This window comes from Eptatretus burgeri, chromosome 9 (assembly GCF_056783735.1).
Source record: "Eptatretus burgeri isolate ZD-2024b chromosome 9, Ebu_testis_v1, whole genome shotgun sequence".
NCBI classification, from domain to species: domain Eukaryota; kingdom Metazoa; phylum Chordata; class Myxini; order Myxiniformes; family Myxinidae; genus Eptatretus; species Eptatretus burgeri.
The window spans coordinates 28,704,269-28,726,505 of record NC_140969.1 but is presented as its reverse complement, the minus strand read 5'-3'; the positions used below and the strand labels follow the sequence as shown (position 1 = coordinate 28,726,505).

Here is a 22,237-nt window from a genome sequence, read left to right as displayed (position 1 = left end):
CGAGGTGTGAGATGGTGTGATCGGTGATAAATCGATGGTAATAAATCAACGAGATGGTGTGATTAGTGCACCAGGGAAACAGGAATATTTGTATGAAGATGAATCTTGTGTTGAGAAGAAAAGAGTAGTTTAACGTTTCAACTCTAAAATGTGGCATGCTGTGCTGTGCATAAATCATTGTCGAGACCATTTGCCGATTGGGTGAGCAATGTGTTCGGGACAGGCATAAAGTGAAGGATAAGTTGTGGATTACCAAGAAAACCAAGAAGGCTAATCACAGCTGTAAAGCCAGGTGGACAAATATTGGGTGCTTGTATTACAATAAGTGTCATGCACAGTATTGATGTTCATTAAAGAGTTGTGAACAGCAAAAAATTATAATATGCTATGAGCCAGTGCTCATAATTACTTGGCAAAAAATTGTTTTTGCCAAGTATATTGGTCTGTAGTGTTTGTCTGTTTGACAGAATGCGTGCTTAATAAAAGTGGTGGATAGTTACTCGTGGAGTGTCCAAGTCTCATCTTTACTTTTTGGCATGTGGTTTGGTGGCAGCAATAGCATCCTCAGACTTGCCATCCCCGGTCACTGTTCCTCCCAGATACTCAAACCTATTTCCCTGCCTGATCTCCTTCCCCTCTAACCTGATACCACGTATTTGGCCATACCACGGCCATGCTGTGAGTTACCATTCTGGGTATACGGTGTCGTACGTCAATATGAAAACTCACTGGACAGGATGTGTCCACAATTCATAATCAATGCTCTTACATACTGCAGTAAAATTAAAGTATGCAAATGAAGTCTGAATCGGTGTGTGAAAATGATTGTAAGATATAGATGGATGGTAGTGCCGGAAGCAGAAGTTAGGTTGGTGGAAAGGATGTACAAGGCAAAGGGAAGAGTTTTGGTTGGCCTGTGTTGTCTGAGGATTTCAGCATTAACATTGGTTTGAGGCAGGGAAGCGCTCTCAGCCCACTCATGTTTCTCGTGGTAATAAAGCTGGTAAGCAGGAAGGTGAGCTTAAGGGGTAGTATGGGGAAGATGCTGTATGCAGATGATGTGGTTGTTGTGGTGTAGAGGGGGCGGGAGATGCAGGAAGTACTGGGGGAGGGGAAGGCGGTATTTGGAAAGCATGGGCTGAAGATGAGTATGGAGAAGACTGAGGTGATGTGGGTTGGGCAGCAGAGAAAAGAAATGAATACCAGCTTAGAGGGGAAGGAGATCAGGCAGGGAAATGGGTTTGAGTATCTGTGAGGAACAGTGACCGGGGATGGTAAGTCAGAGGATGCCATTGCTGCCACCAGCCCACATGCCAAAAAGTAAAGACGAGACTTGGACACTCCACGAGTTACCATCTACCACTTTTATTTAGTACGCATTCTGTCACAGCACAGAAGGTCTCAACACATTCTGACATAGCACAGAAAGTCTCAAAGCAGGTCAAGCCTGTCCAGTGGAAGAGGGCTGAACCATCCCAATGGGTGGTGGGGGGTGCACTAAAATTGACTCCAACTTCCCCTCTCACCCCTATATCCATCCATCCATCCATTAGGACCATACTCTGTGCAGAGCGTTGGTGCCGCCGAAGCAGTCTCCTTGGCTATTGGGAACAATCCTGGACGGGTCGCCACTCCGACACAGTATACCAGCATGCTGGCACTCATTTTGCCGACCTCGGAAGGATGACAGGCAGCGTCAACCCCACCTGGTGTTAATTCAACAGCTGAGCGGGATTTGAACTCAGGACCCTAGGATCCCAAGCCCACTGCCTTAACCATTAAGCCAACACCAGGCATACCCCTATATGAGGGTGCCTGTTATAGGAGTGAGGATTACTAATAACAGTGGCGAGTATTGTTTTCATTCCCAAAGTCCTCTCGATTAACATGAATCCTTCTTGTGTCCATTTGTTTTCTACTTGTCTACCGAGCCTTGCATCCTTTGTTGTTTTGTTTTTTTACGAGCTTATTTTGTAGCAAAAATTAAACTTTTTGTAATTGGTGTTTGGACATTTTTTTTAATCAATACTAATAAGTGTGTGTTTCTGTGTGTGTGTGTGTGTGTTCAGCCATTAGGCATAACATATCATTCTCTTTACTAACCCCACCTTTTCCCATCCCTTCACCTTTCTATCTCCCCCCCCCCGCCGTCTCTCTCTCTCTCTCTCTCCCTCTCTCTCTCTCTCTCTCTCTCTCTCTCTCTCTCTCTCTCTCTCGTGCTCTCTCCCTCTCTCGCGCTCTCTCTCCCTCTCGCTCTCGCTCTCGCTCTCGCTCTCGCTCTCGCTCTCGCTCTCTCTCTCGCTCTCGCTCTCGCTCTCGCTCTCTTTCCCCTCATCCTTCCCCCCCTCCTAAAAAAACGCACCAGTCTCTTCCTACACCTCTGTCTCTCTCTCTCACACACCCCCTTCCTCGCACCCATCCCCCCACAGTGTATAGCAACATTTGGTGAGGTGTCACTCTCCCACCTCCCCCCTCCTCACTCTTTCCCTCTTCCTTGCCCCCTTTCTCACCCTCTGCTCATTCCCCTCCATTCTCTCTCTCTCTCTCTCTCTCTCTCTCTCTCTCTCTCTCTCTCTCTCTCTCTCTCTCTCTCTCTCTCTCTCTCTCTCTCTCTCGCTCTCGCTCTCGCTCTCGCTCTCGCTCTCGCTCTCGCTCTCTTTCCCCTCATCCTTCCCCCCACCTAATAAAATGCAGCACTCTCCTCCTACACCTCTGTCTCTCTCTCTCACACACCCCCTTCCTCGCACCCATCCCCCCACAGTGTATAGCAACATTTGGTGAGGTGTCACTCTCCCACCTCCCCCCCCTCCTCACTCTTTCCCTCTTCCTTGCCCCCCTTTCTCACCCTCTGCTCATTCCCCTCCATTCTCTCTCTCTCTCTCTCTCTCTCTCTCTCTCTCTCTCTCTCTCTCTCTCTCTCTCTCTCTCTCTCTCTCTCTCTCTCTCTCTCTCTCTCTCTCTCTCTCTCTCTCCCTCTCCCTCTCCCTCTCCCTCTCCCTCTCCCTCTCCCTCTCCCTCTCCCTCTCCCTCTCCCTCTCCCTCTCCCTCTCCCTCTCCCTCTCCCTCTCCCTCTCCCTCTCCCTCTCTCTCTCTCTCTCTCTCTCTCTCTCTCTCTCTCTCTCTCTCTCTCTCTCTCTCTCTCTCTCTCTCTCTCTCTCTCTCTCTCTCTCTCTCCCCCCCTCTCCCTCTCCCTCTCTCTCTCATCTTCCTCTCTTTCCCTCTTTCTCCACCCACCCTTAATATCTCCATCAGCGAAGTGACTAGTTGTATTTGCTAGTTATTAATAAATCTAATTTTACTCTTGTCTCTAAAAAGGTGTCTTGGCAGAGATAATTTATGAGGTTGATTCAAAAAAAATTTTGAAGTTCATAATAAACCATGGTTGTCTGTTAACTGCTCCAGTTCATCTTCTTTTATCGTTTTGTGTTGTGTGTATCAGGACAAATGACAAATGAGATGGGAAAGAGAGAGCTGGTGTCATCAGAGATTTGGAATATTTTGCGTGCCTACTTTCCATCCTGCCCTGAGTATGCACACGACATTCAGCCTTGCCAGCAGTGCCAGGTTAGAGATGCTCTTTCAGCGTCTTGAAATTCCTTAACCACTCTCACTTTGTCTGCTTAATTTCACTCTTCTTTTTGAGGTTACATTTACAGCTGTTGATGGCTCAACTGGGATTGCCAGTATTTTATTGAAGATTACCATGCAACGTAATTACAATTACATTTCCAGAAGCTTGTTATGATGATCAAAGAATGGTTACAAGTCTTAATTTATATTCTGGTGCCAAAAAGGCATTTAAAGGTTGATATCCATCCATTCATTGGGACCACACTCTGTGCAGAGCATTGGTGCTGCTTAAGCAGTCTCCTTGGCTATTGGGCACAATCCTGGGCAGGTCGCCACTCCGACACAGGATACCAGCAAGCTGGCACTCATTTTGCCGATCTCGGAAGGATGACAGGCAGAGTCAATCCCACCTGGTTTTAATTCAACAGCTGAGTAGGATTTGAACTCAGGATCCCAGGATCCCAAGCCCACCACCCAAACCATTAAGTCAACACCAGGCACAAAGGTTGACATAATATTGCTTTAAGCAGTTATCAAATTTATGTCAATACTGAAACATGCTAATTTCCCTTAAGTTTAGTGAGTTTATACAATGGGGAATGGACATAATAACTGGTCCTTATTCCTTGAAAGTATCCTTAAATATAGCTGAGTCGATGGGCCTACCATCTTGCCATCCCAGACAGATCGGTATATCTCTGTCTTCTTCGGCCTCCTTTCTGTTCTGGTCATGCACCATCTGCCCTCTCTGTGCTCCCTCCCCCAGGTTTCTGCAAGCTGCACACGGTCCACCAGCAACCCCATTCTAGTTAAACTCCCAAAACCCAGAATCACTGCTCCGCTCCACTTCTTTGTTCTTCTTTCCTGCCTGTGGAACCAACTTCCACATTCTCTTCAATCTCATTCTTCCCTTCAGATCTTCAAAACAGCTGTTCACCACCATCTCAGATCATTCTCCATCTAAAACCATGATCTTCTCTACCCCCATTTAACCAAAGTTTGTTCATCGCATTAAAAAAAACGGGCCCAAAGGGTATCTATGGGGGTTGCACCCGAAAATAGGTATTTTAGGCCGGGGGCCAGTGGGACCTACCTTGCACCCCCCCTGCGCCAATTTTTCACTGATACCACAATGTTCATATATATCCCAAGTATCAGAAAAAAGATGTTCCCAGAAAAATAACTCATTTGCACTATGCTTTATTAAGCCGTTTCCATGGCAACCAATCAAAAATAGACGAATCTCACAAAGATCGGCAAAATGTCAATATCTCTGTCAAATATAAACATAAAATCACAAAATTGGTGTCAAATTAAAGCTTATACATTTGTGTATTAAAATATATTAAATTTATGCTAATTAGCTCACTTGCATATTAATTAAATTTGACTTAAAGACAATAATTCCCACAAAAATGCAACAATTTCCATTTTCTTTCCTTGTAATTACCACACATGTCAGTTTTTTGTCAAAAAAAACATTACTTAAGTGTTGCCAGATACAAGCCAGGTTGGCAAAAAATATATTAAAATTTTTGAATTTAAGTCGGCTAATTAGCATAAAATACAAAGCACAATGAATCGTTCGAAAATCATGCGAAATCAGATTAATAAATAGAATTAATTACCTGGGCCTGATATAATACATAACTGCGACTTATGATGTCTGTTGGTGTTTCAGGGAAACATAACGATTTTCTGTTTGAGTAAAAGTAGTGGAAATAATTTTAAATGCATTGATATGCCAATTAGGATCCGCCATTATGGAAATTCTCATTTTCGTAAATATCTCAACTTCTGATACATGGAAATTTGTAAATGACGAATCTACACATATGGTTGGAGGGTCAAGGAATAAAGTCAACATATTTCCTTTGTTGTCAGAGATGTAGAATAATGTTTGGATAGCTTAATTGCATGCAAAAATGGAAACAGCTTCATAAAGCATAGTGCAATGAATTATTTTTCTGGGAACATCTTTTTCTGATACTTGGGATATATATATATATATAAATATATATATATATATATATATATATATATATATATATATATATATATATATATATATATATGTATATATGTATATATGTATATATGTATATATGTATATATGTATATATATATATATATATATGTATATATTTATATATATATATATGTATATATGTATATATATATATATTTATATGTATATATATGTATATGTATATATATGTATATGTATATATATGTATATGTATATATATATATATATGTATATGTATATATATATATATATGTATATGTATATATATGTATATGTGTATATATATATATATGTATATGTATATGTATATATATGTATATGTATATATATATATATATATATATATATATATATATATATATATATATATATATATATATATATATATATATATATATATATATATATATACAGAGATGCCAACTTTTGGAAATCAGAATTAGGGAGGATTTTCAACCGACACCAAATTATGTGCGCCAAGCGCACATCTCGAGCGCGGAGCGCTCGACCCTTGCGCCGGGGTCCATGGCCCGCCTTAGGGCCCTGGAAGCTCTGGGGTTCTAGACGCTCTCTAGTGCCCTCTGAGCCCTATTTTGGAGCATTTAACATGTTAAGAATTCCCACTTTTTGAACAAAAAAAGGGGAAAATTGTGCACTTTTTAATGTTACATGTATGTTAATATTAGTAAGTTAGGGGACAATGAAAGATTAACAAAAAGCACAAAAGAAGCAATATTTTTCTTACCTTACTGGCTGGTACGACTGCTGCTTGCTTTTTCCATGGCAGCTTTGCTGAGTGACAGCTGTGTGGCTCTTTTAGCCCTTCTGATTATGTCTTTGCTGTATTCTCTCTGGTAGCAAGGGGTGCTATGAGCTAGTTTTTCAATTAAGAGAGCTTCCAGGGTTTTGACACTCAAATTGGGACGAAATTCAGTATGATTCTTCCGTACAAGACTGAGTGCCCGCTCACATGATGCGTTCGAATGAGGAATGACCAAGATTCCCTTCATCACTTTGCTCAAATTAGGATACTTCTTGGCACCAGTGCAGGGATCTGTGAGCTGTGAAATCCGATGCCACTGCTCATCCACTCTCACTGTCTCAGTAGCAATTGTAGCTATGGAGGCGTCTGCCTGGTAGTGAGCGAATTCACTCTCAAGACTGTTTATGTCACTATCACCGCCACTGAACAGACAGGGGAATTTCTTGATGAAAAACTCCACACAGTCAAACCCCACTTCTTGGTGTAGCTTAACATCCAGCACCTGAGCATGCTTGGCTAATTCATCACCTAGCGGCCAGGTTTTGAAGATGTAATTGCAGGCTTTCACATAATATGAGCGAACTGCACTGAAGAAACCTTGGATGTCTGACTCACTCAGAGTGAAGGTGGATTTCTTGAGACTCCTTTGTTCCCTTATAATACAGTTTGGCATCGTTCCCAATCATGAGGTCCTCATCATTCTTCTGATGATTTCTGTCAGAGAAGGGTACATTTACCAGAGCAACCGATGACACCGATGGTTTCAAAAACCGTACGAAGATATCTTTCAGAAGACCATTCAATTCAGAAGACCAGAAGACCAAGATCAGGAGATGAATACAGGGTTCGTCTCTTTGGAGCAGAAGATTCCCCTTCTCAAAAAGCTTGTTAGCATATCGAAGGAAGAAACAATAGAGTTTTGTTTGTGGAGACAAGAACATCCTGTTGACACGTTTTTCTCTAGATTCCTGCACAGTGTTTGAGGAAGATGCGCTTTTAGTTGTAGAACTCGTAGTACACTTAGCCGCAGGGCGATCACACTTGCGTTTACTGCCAGCAGAAGAGGTCAGACTCGTAGTACCAGATCCAATTTTACGTTTGAGGAGAGAGCTTGAGGTAGGTGCAGCCAAGGAAGAAGACCTCTGATTCGAAGGTTTTGCTGAGCTTCTATCAAGTGATTTGGCAAAAGCAGAACTTAACTTGGGTCCTTCTTTGCCTGTAGATGGGACTATCACAGTCTTTCTCGACTCTGAAGGGATCTGCTTTGTAGATGAACGTGATGAAGGGCCGGTGATGCTACCTGCTCTCAGCATTGGTTTTGGTGCTGTCCCTGCTGTCTTCTTCGCAGCAGATACTGCAGTGGTAGTGGTGAATGCTGCTCCACTAGTGCTTGATCCTGCAGTGCCAGTACTGGCAGTAGATACAGTGCCGTCCTTCTTGCTCGTTGTTAGAGTCTTGGCTACAGTTGGTTGCATTTTTCTTCGGACTTCTTCTTTGAAGAAGAGGCGAAGTGGCTCCCACTGTTCAATCAGCCTGTCTAGGCACTGACCAAGGGACAGCCACCTTGTTGCGACATGCTTCAGAATCTTGTGTGTCGGGGCATCACAGAGTTCTTGCAGTGCTTTCACTCCTTTGACGCGTTTACTACTTTTGTCCAAGTAGTAGTAAATATCGATGAGAAAGTCATCTAATTCAACGGGTAAGGCCTGAGCCGCCTTCTTGGCCGTATTGTGCATCATATGGCAAGGGCATCCCATGATGTAGCACTCTGGATTTTGTTTGTGGATATAAGCAGCGACTCCTTTGTGCTTGCCCACCATGACAGAGGCATTATCAGCACAAAAGGAAACACAATTTCCCCACGGAATTTTCCTGTCACTGAACTCATGATCAAGCAGTTTGAAAATGTTTTCTCCAGTGGAATCTTGTTTGCACGCAGGCAAACTTAGCAAACCTTGCTTCACAATCCCAGCACTGTTGTCATAGTACGAAATCAGGACAGGATATAGCTGGGCCTCACCACTGTCATTGCTACCGTCTGTAGCTAGGCTAAATGGAGCTAGTCTAGCAATATCGGCAATAGATGAAGCAGTAACATTTGACAACTCACCAATTACACTGGTCAACAACAAATTTGTTGTCTGCATTTTAAGCTGATTTAGGACGAATCTGATGCGCTGAATCCAAAACTCACATTAGTTTTGTTCAATCAGGTCAAGTTTTTGAGATATGGCCACATGTCGTTTTTTACATATTTGTTCACATGTACGCATGTGTGGAGCATTTTAGAAGAAGTTGGTGGGGTAAAATGTCATGTCAAATAATTGTTTTGATTGGAAATAATTATTTTAATGACAAGAAGTATTCAGGTACGATAGTTCTAGGTGATTATGTCGAAAAGGGATCAGTTTGAAGTCATAAAACCTCAAAATCTTCCAAAAATTGGTGAGGCAAAGCATAAAGTTCGTGGATCAAAACTAAAGTTAATGGGGCAGATTTTGTAATAATGTGATACAAAAAAGTTGTATTTCTTGAAATAACGAACTCTGAAGAATGTACAATATCTACATGCGCCAATTTATGACATGCGCTTCTGCTCAAGCTTGGAGTGCCACAGTACGAACCCAAAGATTGGAGACTGTTCATTGACAGCAGCAAGCGATCACTGAAATGTGTTCTGCTACACAACGGCAACCAGTTTGCCTCTGTACCCATTGCTCACTCGACTACACTGAAGGAGAAGTATGAAGTGGTGAAGTACGTGCTGGAGAAAATTGGTTATGATCAGCATAAGTGGTTTATTTGTGTTGACCTGAAGATGGTGAACTTTTTGTTGGGACAACAGTCTGGCTTCACCAAGTACCCATGTTTTCTGTGCATGTGGGATAGTAGGGACCGTGCTCAGCATTACACGAAGAAGGACTGGCCTGTGCGGGAGGAATTGGTGCCATGCAAAGAAAGAAATGTCATCAACGACCCTCTGGTGGACAGAGACAGAATACTCTTCCCACCGCTGCACATCAAGCTCGGCTTAATCAAGCAGTTCACCAAGGCTCTGGACAAAGATGGTGACTGCTTCACTTACTTGTGCCAGGCTTTTCCAGGATTGACCATGGAGAAGTTGAAAGCTGGCATCTTTGATGGTTCTCAGATCCGTCAGCTCATCAGAGATCCAGAGTTCAAAAACTCAATGAACGAAGTGGAACTGGAAGCGTGGAATACATTTGTTTTGGTAGTGAAGAACGTTCTTGGCAACAATAAGGCCAGAAACTACGCAGAACTTGTCAACAACATGCTGACTGCTTTCAGAAACCTGGACTGCAACATGAGCATCAAGATGCACTACCTATTTTCACATATGAACCGGTTTCCTGAGAACCTGGGTTCAATGAGTGACGAGCAGGGGGAGAGATTCCATCAGGACATGAAGGAGATGGAGACCAGGTATCAGGGTCGCTGGGACGCAGTCATGATGGCTGACTACTGTTGGAATCTGAAGAGAGACCTCCCTGCCGCTGAACATTCCAGGAGTTCGAAGAAACGGAAGTTCAAGCCCTGAAGTTTGAACAGTGGTGACGCAACATGCAATTTACTTGTACTTACCTTTATCAATGCCCACCATTCAGATGACAGTAATCGATGTTTCTATCATGTAATCAATAAATGTTGTTGGCAAAACATTTTTTTTCTTAAAAACATGTTTAGGATGATATGTGTTGACAAAAATCAGCTGATAATGCCACAAAAATGTAATTGATTTTGTCACAAGATCTGATTTTTTTCAAATCAACTTAGCACAAAAACCTGACCTGATGGAGAGAAACGGATGCCATTTCCTGATTCAGCAGTGCCAGAATACCCTAATTCACTTGTAGAAATCTAGACAACATTCAGAAAGTAAAAAATTGTTGACCAGTGTTCTTTTTTTCTTCTTTGTTCTTGTTCTTTTTTTTTTCTTTTTTTTTTTCTTGCTTTTTGTTCTTGTTTTTTTTTTTTTTTTTTTTTTTTTTGTTCTTGCACATCTTGCACATCTTGCAAGTTTTTGTTCTTGCACATCCATACTTTGAAGCAACTTTTGAATCTGGAAACATCTTTTGAAATAGAGGTCCAGCATGATCTGAGACTGATATGGGCAAGTTATGTTCCACAATAAATCCACTAAAGAGAAGTTCCGCTCGGGTAACATCCTCTTCCTCGCTTGTCCCTTGTTTGGTGAAATAATTCAGAAGTGTACCGGTACTCGTGCTCGAAGATCTCTCCTTTGCAATGTCTGTGTGCCGTTTGCTTCCAACGTGCTTCCGAATATCATCGCGACCTCCGTGCTCAACTGATATATCAACGCTGCATACTGTACAATACGCATGATGAATTCCTCTTTCAGACTTTCGAATACACGGGTATTGGAGACTGTATTCGGTCTTGTACTTCTGAGACCATTTCTTGGTCTTCGTAAGCTTCTTTTCTGCCATTTCGTAATCAACATCGAGGGCTTGAAGCATCGGTAACTTCGAAGTCGATGTTCCACAGCTGCAGCGCGACTCGTAGAACTCTAGCGGCTGTTAAACACCGCACGGTGGTCGCGACCGCCGGGCTGGTACGGGGCCCAGCTGCATGCAGTGAGCGTATCGCATGCATATACACTGTGCATACATACCGCATGCACTGTATTGCACACATACCGCATGCACTAAATCTCAGTGCATGATCGCCTAAGCGAGATCCAGACCCAATGTTTCGCTGCTCCTCATTTGAATTTGCATTTTTTTACGTACAATTTGGTAGCAGCGAACGTTATGGAGTTACCACATGCTATACGTAGCAGACGATGCTTTTCATTCAATTCTCATACTAGTACATTCTGATTAGTGAACAGTGCAAAAATATCAAAATTTCGGGAGGATAAGGATAGTGATCGTAAGGGCGGGAGTTTGGGTGAATTTTCGGAAGCCTCCCGATGAAATCGGGAGGGTTGGCATTGCTGTATATATATATATATATATTAACACTGTGGTATCAGTGAAAAATTGTCGCAGGGGGGTACAAGGTAGCAACCTTAGAGCCCGATTTTTCTCAGGTCATGAACAAACTGGCCCCCGGCCTATTTGCTTTCTTCTCAGAAACTCGACATGCAATTCTGATGAAACTTGACCACAACCCTCATCACCTGTGATTTACCAAGGTTTGTTCACGGCATTTAAAAAAATCGGCATCTGAGGGGGTCTACAGAGGGTATTTACCCGGGGGGGCAACTCCCCCACCCCCCCCCCACCAAATAGATACTTTCTTTCTTCTTAGAAAAGACAAACAATTCCGATGAAACTTCAGTACAACCTCCTTCTCCCATGATGTACCAAAGTTTGTTCATGACCTGAGAAAAATCAGGCTCTAAGGTTGCTTTAAGGGAGTTGCTCCCCAGAATATGTATTTGATTTCTTCTCTGAAAGTACACACACAATTTTGATGAAACTTGACCACAACCTTCTTTGCCCATGATGTACCAAAGTTTGTTCACGCCATTGAAAAATTTAAGATCTAAGGCGGACTACAAGGAGGTCCCCCCCCCCACCCCCCCAAATAGGTACTTGCTTTCTTCTCAGAAACGACACACAATTACGATGAAATTTCACCACAACCTTTATCACCCATGTTGTACCAAAGTTTGTTCATGACATTAGAAAAATTGTGGTCTAACGGGGTGTAAGGGGGTTGTCCCCCAAAATATGTATTTGCTTTCTTCTCCGAAACTACACGCACAATTCTGATGACACTTGACTACAATCTTCATCGCCCATGATGTATCAAAGATTGTTCATGGCATTAAAATACATCCTGTTCTAAGGGGATCTTCAGGGGGGTTACCCTCAAAAGAGGTATTTGCTTTCTTCTCAGAAACTACGCACATAATTCCGATGAAACTTCACTTCAACCTTCTTCTCCCATGGTGTACCAAAGTTTGTTCATGACATGAGAAAAATCGGGCTCGAAGGGGCTTTAAGGGGTGTTGCTCCCAAAAATATGTATTTGATTTCTTCTCAGAAACTACACACACAGTTTCGATGAAACTTAACCACAACTTTCATCACCGATGATGTACCAAAGATTGTTCATGGCATTAAAATAAATTTGGGGTCCAAGGGATTTTATGTGGTGGTTGACTCCTAAAATATGTATTTGCTCTTGTCTCTGAAACCACGCACACAATTTCAATGAAACTTGACCACAACCTTTATCACCCGTGATGTACCAAAGTTTGTTCATGGCATTAAAAAAAATTCCATAGGTATTAACTTTCTTCTCCATTATATATTTTGTGGGTCATCCATGCTTACCAGTGGTTCCCTGGTTAATATAGCGATATTTCACTTAATACAAACAATAATATAGCATGATATTTCAAAAATGTATTGGGCCCGATATGGTCTCGTGGATCAGGCATTATGTGGTGGAGGTATGCGCTCTACCGAGTGACGTAGTTTATATTACTATGCCCCATGTGGTGAATAATAGCAAACATGCATTTGTTCCCCCACTGCGGGGGGGGGGGGGAGGACATGCCCTCGCTGCTCCCATGGTTGGCAGCGAGTGCCCCAGAAACAGCAAGGGCAAGAGAGCGGCATCAATATGTGGGAGAATTGCGTGTCCAGATCATGGGTTGCCCATATAGCTCAGATGGCAGAGCACTGGTACGGTTCGCCAGAGGACCTGGGTTCAATTCCTGGTCTGGGCATGCTTTTTTCCCCCACATGTTTATATTAACCTTTGGTACATACATGTACATACATACCTTTGGTACATACATACTTTGGTACATACCTTTGGTACTTTGGTGATGGATGTTGTGGTAAAGTTTCATTGAAATCGTGATGGACGGACGACGTGCCATCCCATAAACTCTCCGAAACTACGTATGAGGGAAGCTAAAAATCATTCCAAACAGGAAACTTACTGTTTTAAGGATGTCATAAAGGACACAGTGTCCGACCATAAATTTACATTCTCCACCGGAAAATTTGGGAATATCGAGCTCTTGACGATAAGGCCTCAGGCCTGTTACTAACTGATTCTAATGAAACAGACAGGAAGAAGTAATGTAACGTGTTGGATATGGTAGTGTAAATAGACACTGGGTACAACAACGCTAAAACCTGGAATTAATTTATTTATATGCCTTTAAACTTCTTTAAACCTTTTTTTCAAATTGAATTATATACTTGAACACTAGAACATAAATCCCCCTCATAATACTTCAAAAAACCTCCAGTTCTGCAGTACTTTGCAGCAGCGGATCCAGAAATTTTTTAAGGTGGGAGGTTCACTTAAGGTTAAGATACTCTCATATTGTGAAATATTCCACCAAGTCTTATTCAAGTCGATGTAATCATCGAGGAAAAACCGGTTAATTTATCCAGAGCTAGCAGTGTCCGGCCATAAATCTATATCCTCCACAGGAAAATTTGGGAATATCGAGCTACTTGACAAGACCTCAGGCCTGTCACAAACTGATTCTAAAGAAAATCTGAAGTTTTTGGAATCTTTGCGATGGATCTTTACAACAACAATGTAAATACACAAAATGTTTCCATTACAAATCAATGAAAATATCGAACGGACAAGCACTGAATGTGTCGAAATGACCCTGAGCACTAAACCTAAACTCACCATTGCGGATCATCAAATCATTAATTATAATAATGGATGATTTAGCCATTGAAACTTTTCATGATCTGGTGAAATAGTTGAGGATTGTACTGCGCTTTGCTGTCAGACACGATCCCGAAAATGTTACTTTTCTCTTCGGAGCCATAACTAAACACTGAGCACAGGGATTAACACAGAACCAGCAGCAAAAAGTAGCACGGCTCGGATTTATTGCCGAGTGAAAGCAAAAGACATGTGATTGCCAATTGTCCAGTGATATCTCGCACAACGATCATGTGACATAATTGTAAGGGTGGAAGGGAGGAGGGGTTCACATGCACCCGTTGATCCCCCCCTCCCCCCCAGATCTGCCATTGCTTTGACAAGTTCTGTAAGGTGGTGTATCTCATAGGAGCCATCAAACGCAGCCCCTGGAAAATGGGCATGACATGAGAGAGTGCAGTATCGGGGTGAAGAAGAGACCACCATTATTGCTATGTTCAATGCTGATTGATGCTGCATTCTATGGTGATTAATAAAGCCCCAATCTCTTAAAATGTTACTCCGTTGTCTTGTTGCAGTGCATAAGGTCGGGTCAGGTATGGGAGCATGTGCCAGAGCAGTGTGTCTCTGCTTCCACTTTCCGCCGGTACCTCCGTCTGGCCATCCCCCAGGCGGATTACTGGCCCATACCCATCTCCTTAAGATGTTGATCAATCTGCTGCAACCACGAGGCACATGATCAGCCCAATGGCCTCATCCACTCACGAGGCTCCCTCGCTGAAAGAATCTGGTGAGCAGGATCAGCGTCAGGAAAAGGAGCCACATGTCCATACATCCATAGCTGACGCTCACGGACTATGCAGGTAACAAATCTCATTTGAGTCTCTCTCAGCAACCGCTCGTTGGACACAAAGTCCGACCAACGATAGCCAAGGATTCTCCGAAGAGACCTGGTACCAAAGGAATTAAGTCTCCATCTCAGATCCCTCTGCAAGTCTCACATCCACAGAGCAAGACTGGAAGCACCAAGGACCTGAAGACTCGGACTTTCATTCTCCCGCACTGGTACCGGCAGTGCCACACCCCGTGATTCAGTGAATCCACGACTCCCCACACCTGACCTGGACATCTGTTGACCTCTGGCTCACAGCCAGCAGACATGAATATCACTGCCAAGGTAAGCGAATCTCTCTGTGACCTCAACGTCCTTGCGACAAACAAGTATAGACAGGATAGCAGCATCCAAGATGTCATTGAAAGCCCTTTATCTTACTTTTGACCTCGGAAACCCGAAATTGCAACGGCTCCGACTCCTCATTCAGCACCTCGAGGGCCCCCAAAGGATATCCAGAGTCTCCGCAAAGATGACTGCATCATCTGCGAAATCAAGGTCAGAGATCTTGACATTCCCAAACGATGCACCGCAACTTGATCTCTCCGACATCCTCCTCAGAATCCAGTCCATACAAGTGCTGAAAAGTATGGATGCCAGTACACACCCCTGACGGACTCCATTAACAACTGGAAATAAGTCAGAGATTGTATCACCACATCTCACAGCACTCTCAGTAGCAGAGTATAATTCATACATCAGATTGATCAGTGTTGGTGGCATCCCATGAAGACCAAGAATCCTCCAGAGAGAATCCTGATTCATTGAATCAAACGCTTTACACTTACAGAGATCAATATAGGCTGCAAGCAGCTCCTGCCGAAACTCTCATCTGCATTCGGTGATGACCCGAAGAGCAAGGATATGGTCAATCGTTGACCTCTTTGGTGTAAAGCCTGATTGCTCTGGGCGCTGTTGCTCAAGTAGATGGTGGCTAACCCGATCAAGAATTATCCGAGTAAAGACCTTGCCCGCCATTGAGAGCAGCGTCACCCCCTCGGTAGTTGTTGCAGTCCTGGCGATCACCCTTCCCTTTCCAGAGAGGGACAAGAAGGCCCCTCTTCCAGTCAGTTGGATTGATGCCTGTATTCCAGGCAGAGCACAGAACTGCATGCAATGACACGAGTACAGCATTTACACTGGCCTTGAGAAGTTTGGCATTTATGCCAAAAATCCCATGGGCTTTTCCCCATTTCAACCAGTTCACAGCAGTCTGTGTTTCCACAAATGAAGGTGGACCACAGTTGATTGGAGGGTCAGCAATAGGGATAGTAACACCGCTGACATCCAACTCAACAGCTGGTGGGTCAGCCTGGTATAGCCGCTCAAAGTAACAGGCCTATCGGGCCTTCACTTCAGACCCCTCTGTCAAGAGCCCACCACCCTCTGCTCTAACTGCAGTACATCGAGGGACGGGCTTGGAGGAACATAATGCGGGAATTTCCCTGTAAGCGGGATGAGAATCACCTGTCCACAGGTGATGCTCTACCCCCTCACAGATTCCTCGCACATAGGCCTCCTTGTTCACCCTTAGTGCACGTACAGTTTTATGCCTCAGCTCCCTGATCAGCTCAGCTCTGCCATTCAGCCTGGCCCTGCGACTCTGGTCAATGGTATCCAGTGTCCCTTGAGAGACAAAATTCTTCTTCGCCCTCTGTTGAGTTCCAAGACATCCACCGGCAACATGAAGTATGGTGACAAGGATGAGCACCCAGACCCCCAAATCTCCACTCAGCCTTTTCACAAACTCCTTAGCTACCCTCTCACTCTTAGGCTGGGATGGTACCATTCTCTTGAAATATAAGCTGCAACTTCAGAGTTGCTACAACAAGCCTGTGGTCAGTATTGAGGAACTGAGAACTTCGGTAGACCCTGCAATTCTGGATTATCCTCCAGCGACCATCAACGAGCACATGGTCAGTCTCCTTTGCCACACCACCAGCATTGGAATACCAAGTCCAGTGATGAGCCTGTGGGCACTGAAACAATGAACCATCCACACTAAGTCTATGACTTATTGCAAAGTCAAGGAACTTGGTGCTATTCTGGTTCACAGTTCCAGACCCATGGGGACCAACACATGTGTCATAACTATCCCTGTCAGTTCCAGTCGATGCATTGAAATCCCGCAAGAATAAAAGAGTGTCTCACCTGGGGCGCTGGTCAACCATATACTGGAGCATGGCATAGAATGCATCCTTCATGGTGAGATCACTCACCTCAGTCAAGCAGATACATAGACCATTGAAATGACACCCGTGGAGTGACTAATGCTTCGTCTCATAATACTCTCGTTGACCAATGTGACCTCAATTATTATTGGACACAGCTACAGCAATTCCTTGGGCATGGTAGTCGTCAGAGCGACCAGACCAACAGTAGGTGTAACCACCCACCATGATCTTGCCGCAATCCAGTCTCCGAACCTCAGAGTGCTGCAATACCGATGTCCAAGCGCTTGAGCTCAGATGACAACAGACAAGTGATCATCCTCTCAGGGATAGGACATTCCAGGCACCCACCCGAAGGGACTACCTCAGGTTAACCCAAGGAGACCGCCATCTCTTAGATGACACCTCAGCACCACCCCAACACACACTACCACAATCTGACCCTGGAAGGTTACCCCGTGGTGTCCATCCTATCATCAAAGTTTGGGGGTTCCGAAGGCTTTGCCCCAATCGCGAAATCCGGTGAGCTTCCCTGCGAAGGGCAGCTGCACAGGAGGTACTCCCACGGAGTGGGTTTTGAGATTTATTTTTCCTTTTGGTATGTTATGAGGAATTAAGTGTTTTACGGTGGCCGGAGTGCAAATCCTGCCACGAACCTCCTCATAAAAAGTAACCCAACTGCAGGAGGATGTCTGCAGACACAGTTGGGTACTAGATATGGATGGCCGTTGGCTCACAAGGAGCTCCTCCGCCCTTTGACCAGTTTTGTGTTTAATCCTGCTGGGTGTCCATATCATACACCCTCCTCACCAAGAAACTTGGTTCGGGAGATGGTTTAGTTGCCGCCAACCCGACCATGAAACAGGTTAGTACAGGTATACACGTTACCTGTAGCAAGTCACAGATCTAATCTGACCTGACAGTGCCTCAGGGTGGTGTATCAGACCGCTTCAGTTGCGCTAAACTTCCGTGTTTTTGTTTTTTTATGATCTTTAACATCATTATTGTATTAAAATTTAAGTATACACTTGAACATTGTGCAGGATATCATGTTTTATGAACTCTCTAGTTTTAGAAGGCATTTGTTATCTGATATTTCATGAGAATTAAAAATTGGCCATCAGGTCACACAGTAACAAACTAACACCAAATTGTGATACAGGCTGGTGGTGGGTGATACAGACTGTAATGTATCATTTATTTTTTGATTGAAAGAATTGTTATTTCATCCAGGAATTGATTGTTCCTTTAAAAAAATGAAAATAACATTGATTGATCTTTTGGAAAATTGCTTCACTGCAAGGATCAGGCAGAAGAAGTGAAGCAGTTGGTGGCCAGTGAGCAGTCCACGACACTTCTTTCCTCACTGCAAAACTGCAACAGACCTGATCTTGATTGCTGGCCATCGGTATGACAAATATGTAGATATCGAATTACCATGTGACATGACTTCACTTTGCTTTTTTCCATTTAGACCGAATACCTAATGAGATGTAATACATTTGGAAAGTCTGGGTTTTTCATTTGGCTGTTCTATTGATTAAGTATGTCTTCATTTGATGAAAGTCATGCTCATTGATGTAATTTTTTTTACAGGATACAAACATGCTTTATGTGGTCACGTGCTCATTTTTGGATGAGTGGAGAAAGTTTGTCAGGTGACTTGCTTACAAATGCAATCCAACAGCTGGTCATCCATGCGTCATGGTGTGCAACTTTCACGTTGCTGTAGCTAGGTTTACTGTGGTGCTGTTTTTTTGCTGGCCTTGGCATTTTTTGTTTTCTTTGACTTTAGCACAGAAGGCTGAAAATTACGTTTTTTCCAATGTGTGCTTTTCTTTGATGCAGCCATCCTGAACGAGAACGACATGTATTGTCAGTTGAAAACAAGAGCCTACTCTGTGAACACCAGAAGCTCATTGTTGGCCTTGACAGCATTCCCCCCAACAAAACAGCAAAGTGAGTTTGCAAATGATAATTTGGGGGATTAGGGGAGTATGAAACAGATATTGGATTTGATTGTGAGTGAGATAGAACCAATATGCATTATGAGATGGTGAATTTCATCAATTTTGGCATGTATATTTCCTTTGTTTTGAATTCCGAAAAAGGGCCCTTGTTCAAACACAATGAAGGATGTCAACAAGATTAATAGCCAGCGATAACTCATTATTAGTCCCTATTGGACATAGTCCAAAATGGGGGCTTTTGGAGCCAGTTGCCAACAGCACTGTGGAGTGGAGCTAAATTTCGAGATGGTAGGCCATACACCCTCTTAGCTACATTGTAGAGGCCTTTACTATCATTGCATGTATAGATTGCATTTCTGCCACTTTCCTAGACCACCAATGGTCTGTCGTCACTCAGATCTTCCTCTGGACATCATTACGGGCAGTAACATATCTGGCTCGCTTCACATAATTTGTCTTATCGATCAGCCAGTCGTGGAAAGTTGCTCCTTTCTCTATAAGAATCTTTGCAATTTCCAGGTTGCTCTCATCAAACTAGTCTTGCTGCTTCCTCTTGGCCATACCAAGCCTGTCGACAGTAGCCTGGAAAATAGAGGTCTTGAAGCTATGCCACTCGTCTTCGATGTCAATGACTGGATGGTCGTCTGAGAGGGCCTCAGTAATGTTGGCATTTACCTCCTTGTGGATCATCAGATCATGCAGGTGTGAGACTGCTATCCACTTGCAAAGGCAATAGCCAATCTTGTGCTGACGTGGTGCAACGATTATTGCAATCTTTTTGATGTAATAAGATGATTCATCCAGCAGGCTATTCCACACATTGCTATGGTAATGTGTATGTCACTGATGTCCTACTGCCGGACTATGATGTAGTCAAGCATCTTTGAGCATGGGTGTTGCCAAGAGGTGTTGTACTTGTCTGGCCACATGAAGATAGTGTTAGTAATGACAGAGAGTGTTCTGCATAAAAATACAGCAATCGAGTGCCATTCCTGTTACTCTTTCCCATTCCATTTCTTCCTATTGTGCCTGGCCAGAGGATGTGCTGCCTCCTAACACAGGCGTTAAAGTCCCCCAACAACTTGTCCTTGGTTCGAACGACAGAGGTTTGTAGATTTTCAATGAAGCGCTCTTTGGACTCATCGGAAGATGTTAGTTGCAGCGTACACAGTGATTATGGTTGTGTGGTGGTTGTCTGAGTTTAATCCTTCATGTCATTAAACATTTGTTAGCACACTTTGGCAGTGCCATCAGTTTGTCAGCAAGGGACAGGCTGACTGTTCGGCCTACTCCACGGATGCGGTCTTCATCGGCCTGATTGCCGCTCTCGTAGAACATGTACCCTGCACCAACTTCCATCACCTGACCTTCATAAGGCAGGCAACACTTGGTCAGTACCGCAATATCGATATTATAGCGGCGCAACTCCTTGGCCACCAAAGCTGTTGTCAATTCCAGGCTGGAGCCTACATCCATGAATGACTGCACATTCCATGCTCCTATCAGCAGGGCACACTCTTTTTCTCACTATCTTTCCTTGGATATCGACCACTGTTGGAGAGAACCCCTCAGCCATGCTGACATGGCTAGGCTGTGTGGAGCAGACAATTTTAGGCCTCCTTTTCTTGGCCTCTTCCCAAAGGGGTGACCAGTGCAAACCTAAACAGGACTGGTCAGTCATCTGAAGTGCTGCCAGACAATACTGCCACTTCAATACAATCGACCAATGCCCCCAGATCATCTCTATGTAAGTCAGAAGCTTGCAGCATCCGATGTCACCTTCACCTGCTGCCGGCACTACTCGTCCATCACTGCAAGACCAGTAAAGGTATGATTTGAGTGAGGGTGTGCATGATGATCGGATGTTGTGTGAGATGAGTTTAAGGTGAAGTAATCATTGCACAGCTGCTGCCTCACATACTTGACTGGCCTCTGCAACTCCGGTGGCATGATATGCGCAACAAACATTCCACCATGCACTGTTGCATCACCCACCAAGGCAATCTTCATGTGCTATCCGGAGATAGACAATTCCCCTTCCGGACTGTATTCTTGTTACATGTCTTAATGTGATATATTTTAATGGATTGCAGTTGCTGAATTTTAATATTGTGATTACAATTATTGTGTTGCTCTTATATGCTGTTTGTAATGTTCTTGTTGCTGTAGTGGTGGTGCTGGAGACCCATACTTTTCATGGTGTTGCAGCATTCACAACAATTTTGTCCCTAAGAAACATTCCTGTATCGATTGCCATCCCATTGAAGGGAACGGAAATTTTGCTGAATAAACATGGTAATTGAACTTACCCCAATGAGAAAAATGCAACGAAGCTTTACGCACTCCACCACGAAGCCTCTCCCATGCTGCTATGTGATGTGTATAATATGCATTTGGGAGAGTATGGAAAATATACAGTTGTGCATTAGTAATTGGGAGGGTTCATATCCAGTTTGGGTGTGCTCTCCCAAGGATTGTTTAGATAGATAAATTGTTATCGGGTCTTCCAAGATCAGGGTGTGCATCGATGGTGCAATTTTGTCAAATAATTGTTAGTTTGAGTTATGGTTGAGTTTGTTGCTTTTTATCAACAGTACACATGATTTCCTTTATGGCACTCTTTGAAATGTTTGATAAGGATTCTTGATGCCAAAATTACAGCGTTCCAAAGTGTGCCTGTCAAAATCCGAATTTATCGGTATACAGACACTACAGTCATTAACACCAACAAACAACCTGAACAAATCACATGTAAATTGAATTATTTATTTTTCAGTTGTACCCCCAGTCTCCAATTCTGTGTATTGCACACCACCAACTTCTTCTTCAGATTGATTAGGCCTTCCTTCTCTTTTCGATTCCGTCTTTCTTTCTCGCTCCAGTTGCTTTCTCCTGCGTTCTTTTGCAGCAATGGATCGTCCCAACTCTAATGGCGAATCCAGCTGTTCCCGAGTCACTGCCTGTTTTTTCTTCTTTTGTCTGTATGCTCTCATCTCTCTTCTTTTCTTTTCTCTGATATCGTCCAGCTGCAGCGGGTCCTTCCTCGCCTTTGCTCTGGCTGCTTGCTTTCGTTCTCGGTCACGTCTTTTCATTGACTCATACTTTTCACTGTTCTCCTTGCATTTGGCTCTATATCATTTGACAATAACAGTTCTCTTGTTTTGTGGTTTATCAACATGGTCAGGATGGTTAATTTCAGTT

General features: G+C 43.5%; 1 protein-coding gene across 4 annotated transcripts in view; it reads left to right on the top strand.

Annotated features, from left to right (window-relative positions):
* Positions 1 to 22,237, top strand: part of USP48 (ubiquitin specific peptidase 48) — a 180,711-nt gene that overhangs the window by 112,085 nt on the left and 46,389 nt on the right. For 3 of the 4 annotated variants that reach the window (XR_015061515.1, XM_085894513.1, XM_085894515.1), the window contains exons 15-18: positions 3,440 to 3,564; positions 18,370 to 18,474; positions 18,663 to 18,724; positions 18,915 to 19,025. Coding sequence is in view for 3 of the 4 variants with exons in the window: in XM_085894513.1 (XP_085750639.1) it covers positions 3,440 to 3,564; positions 18,370 to 18,474; positions 18,663 to 18,724; positions 18,915 to 19,025 (403 nt within the window). In the remaining variant the exon portion in view is untranslated. The remainder of the gene's footprint in view (positions 1 to 3,439; positions 3,565 to 18,369; positions 18,475 to 18,662; positions 18,725 to 18,914; positions 19,026 to 22,237) is intronic. The other variant, XM_085894514.1, reaches the window with a different exon arrangement.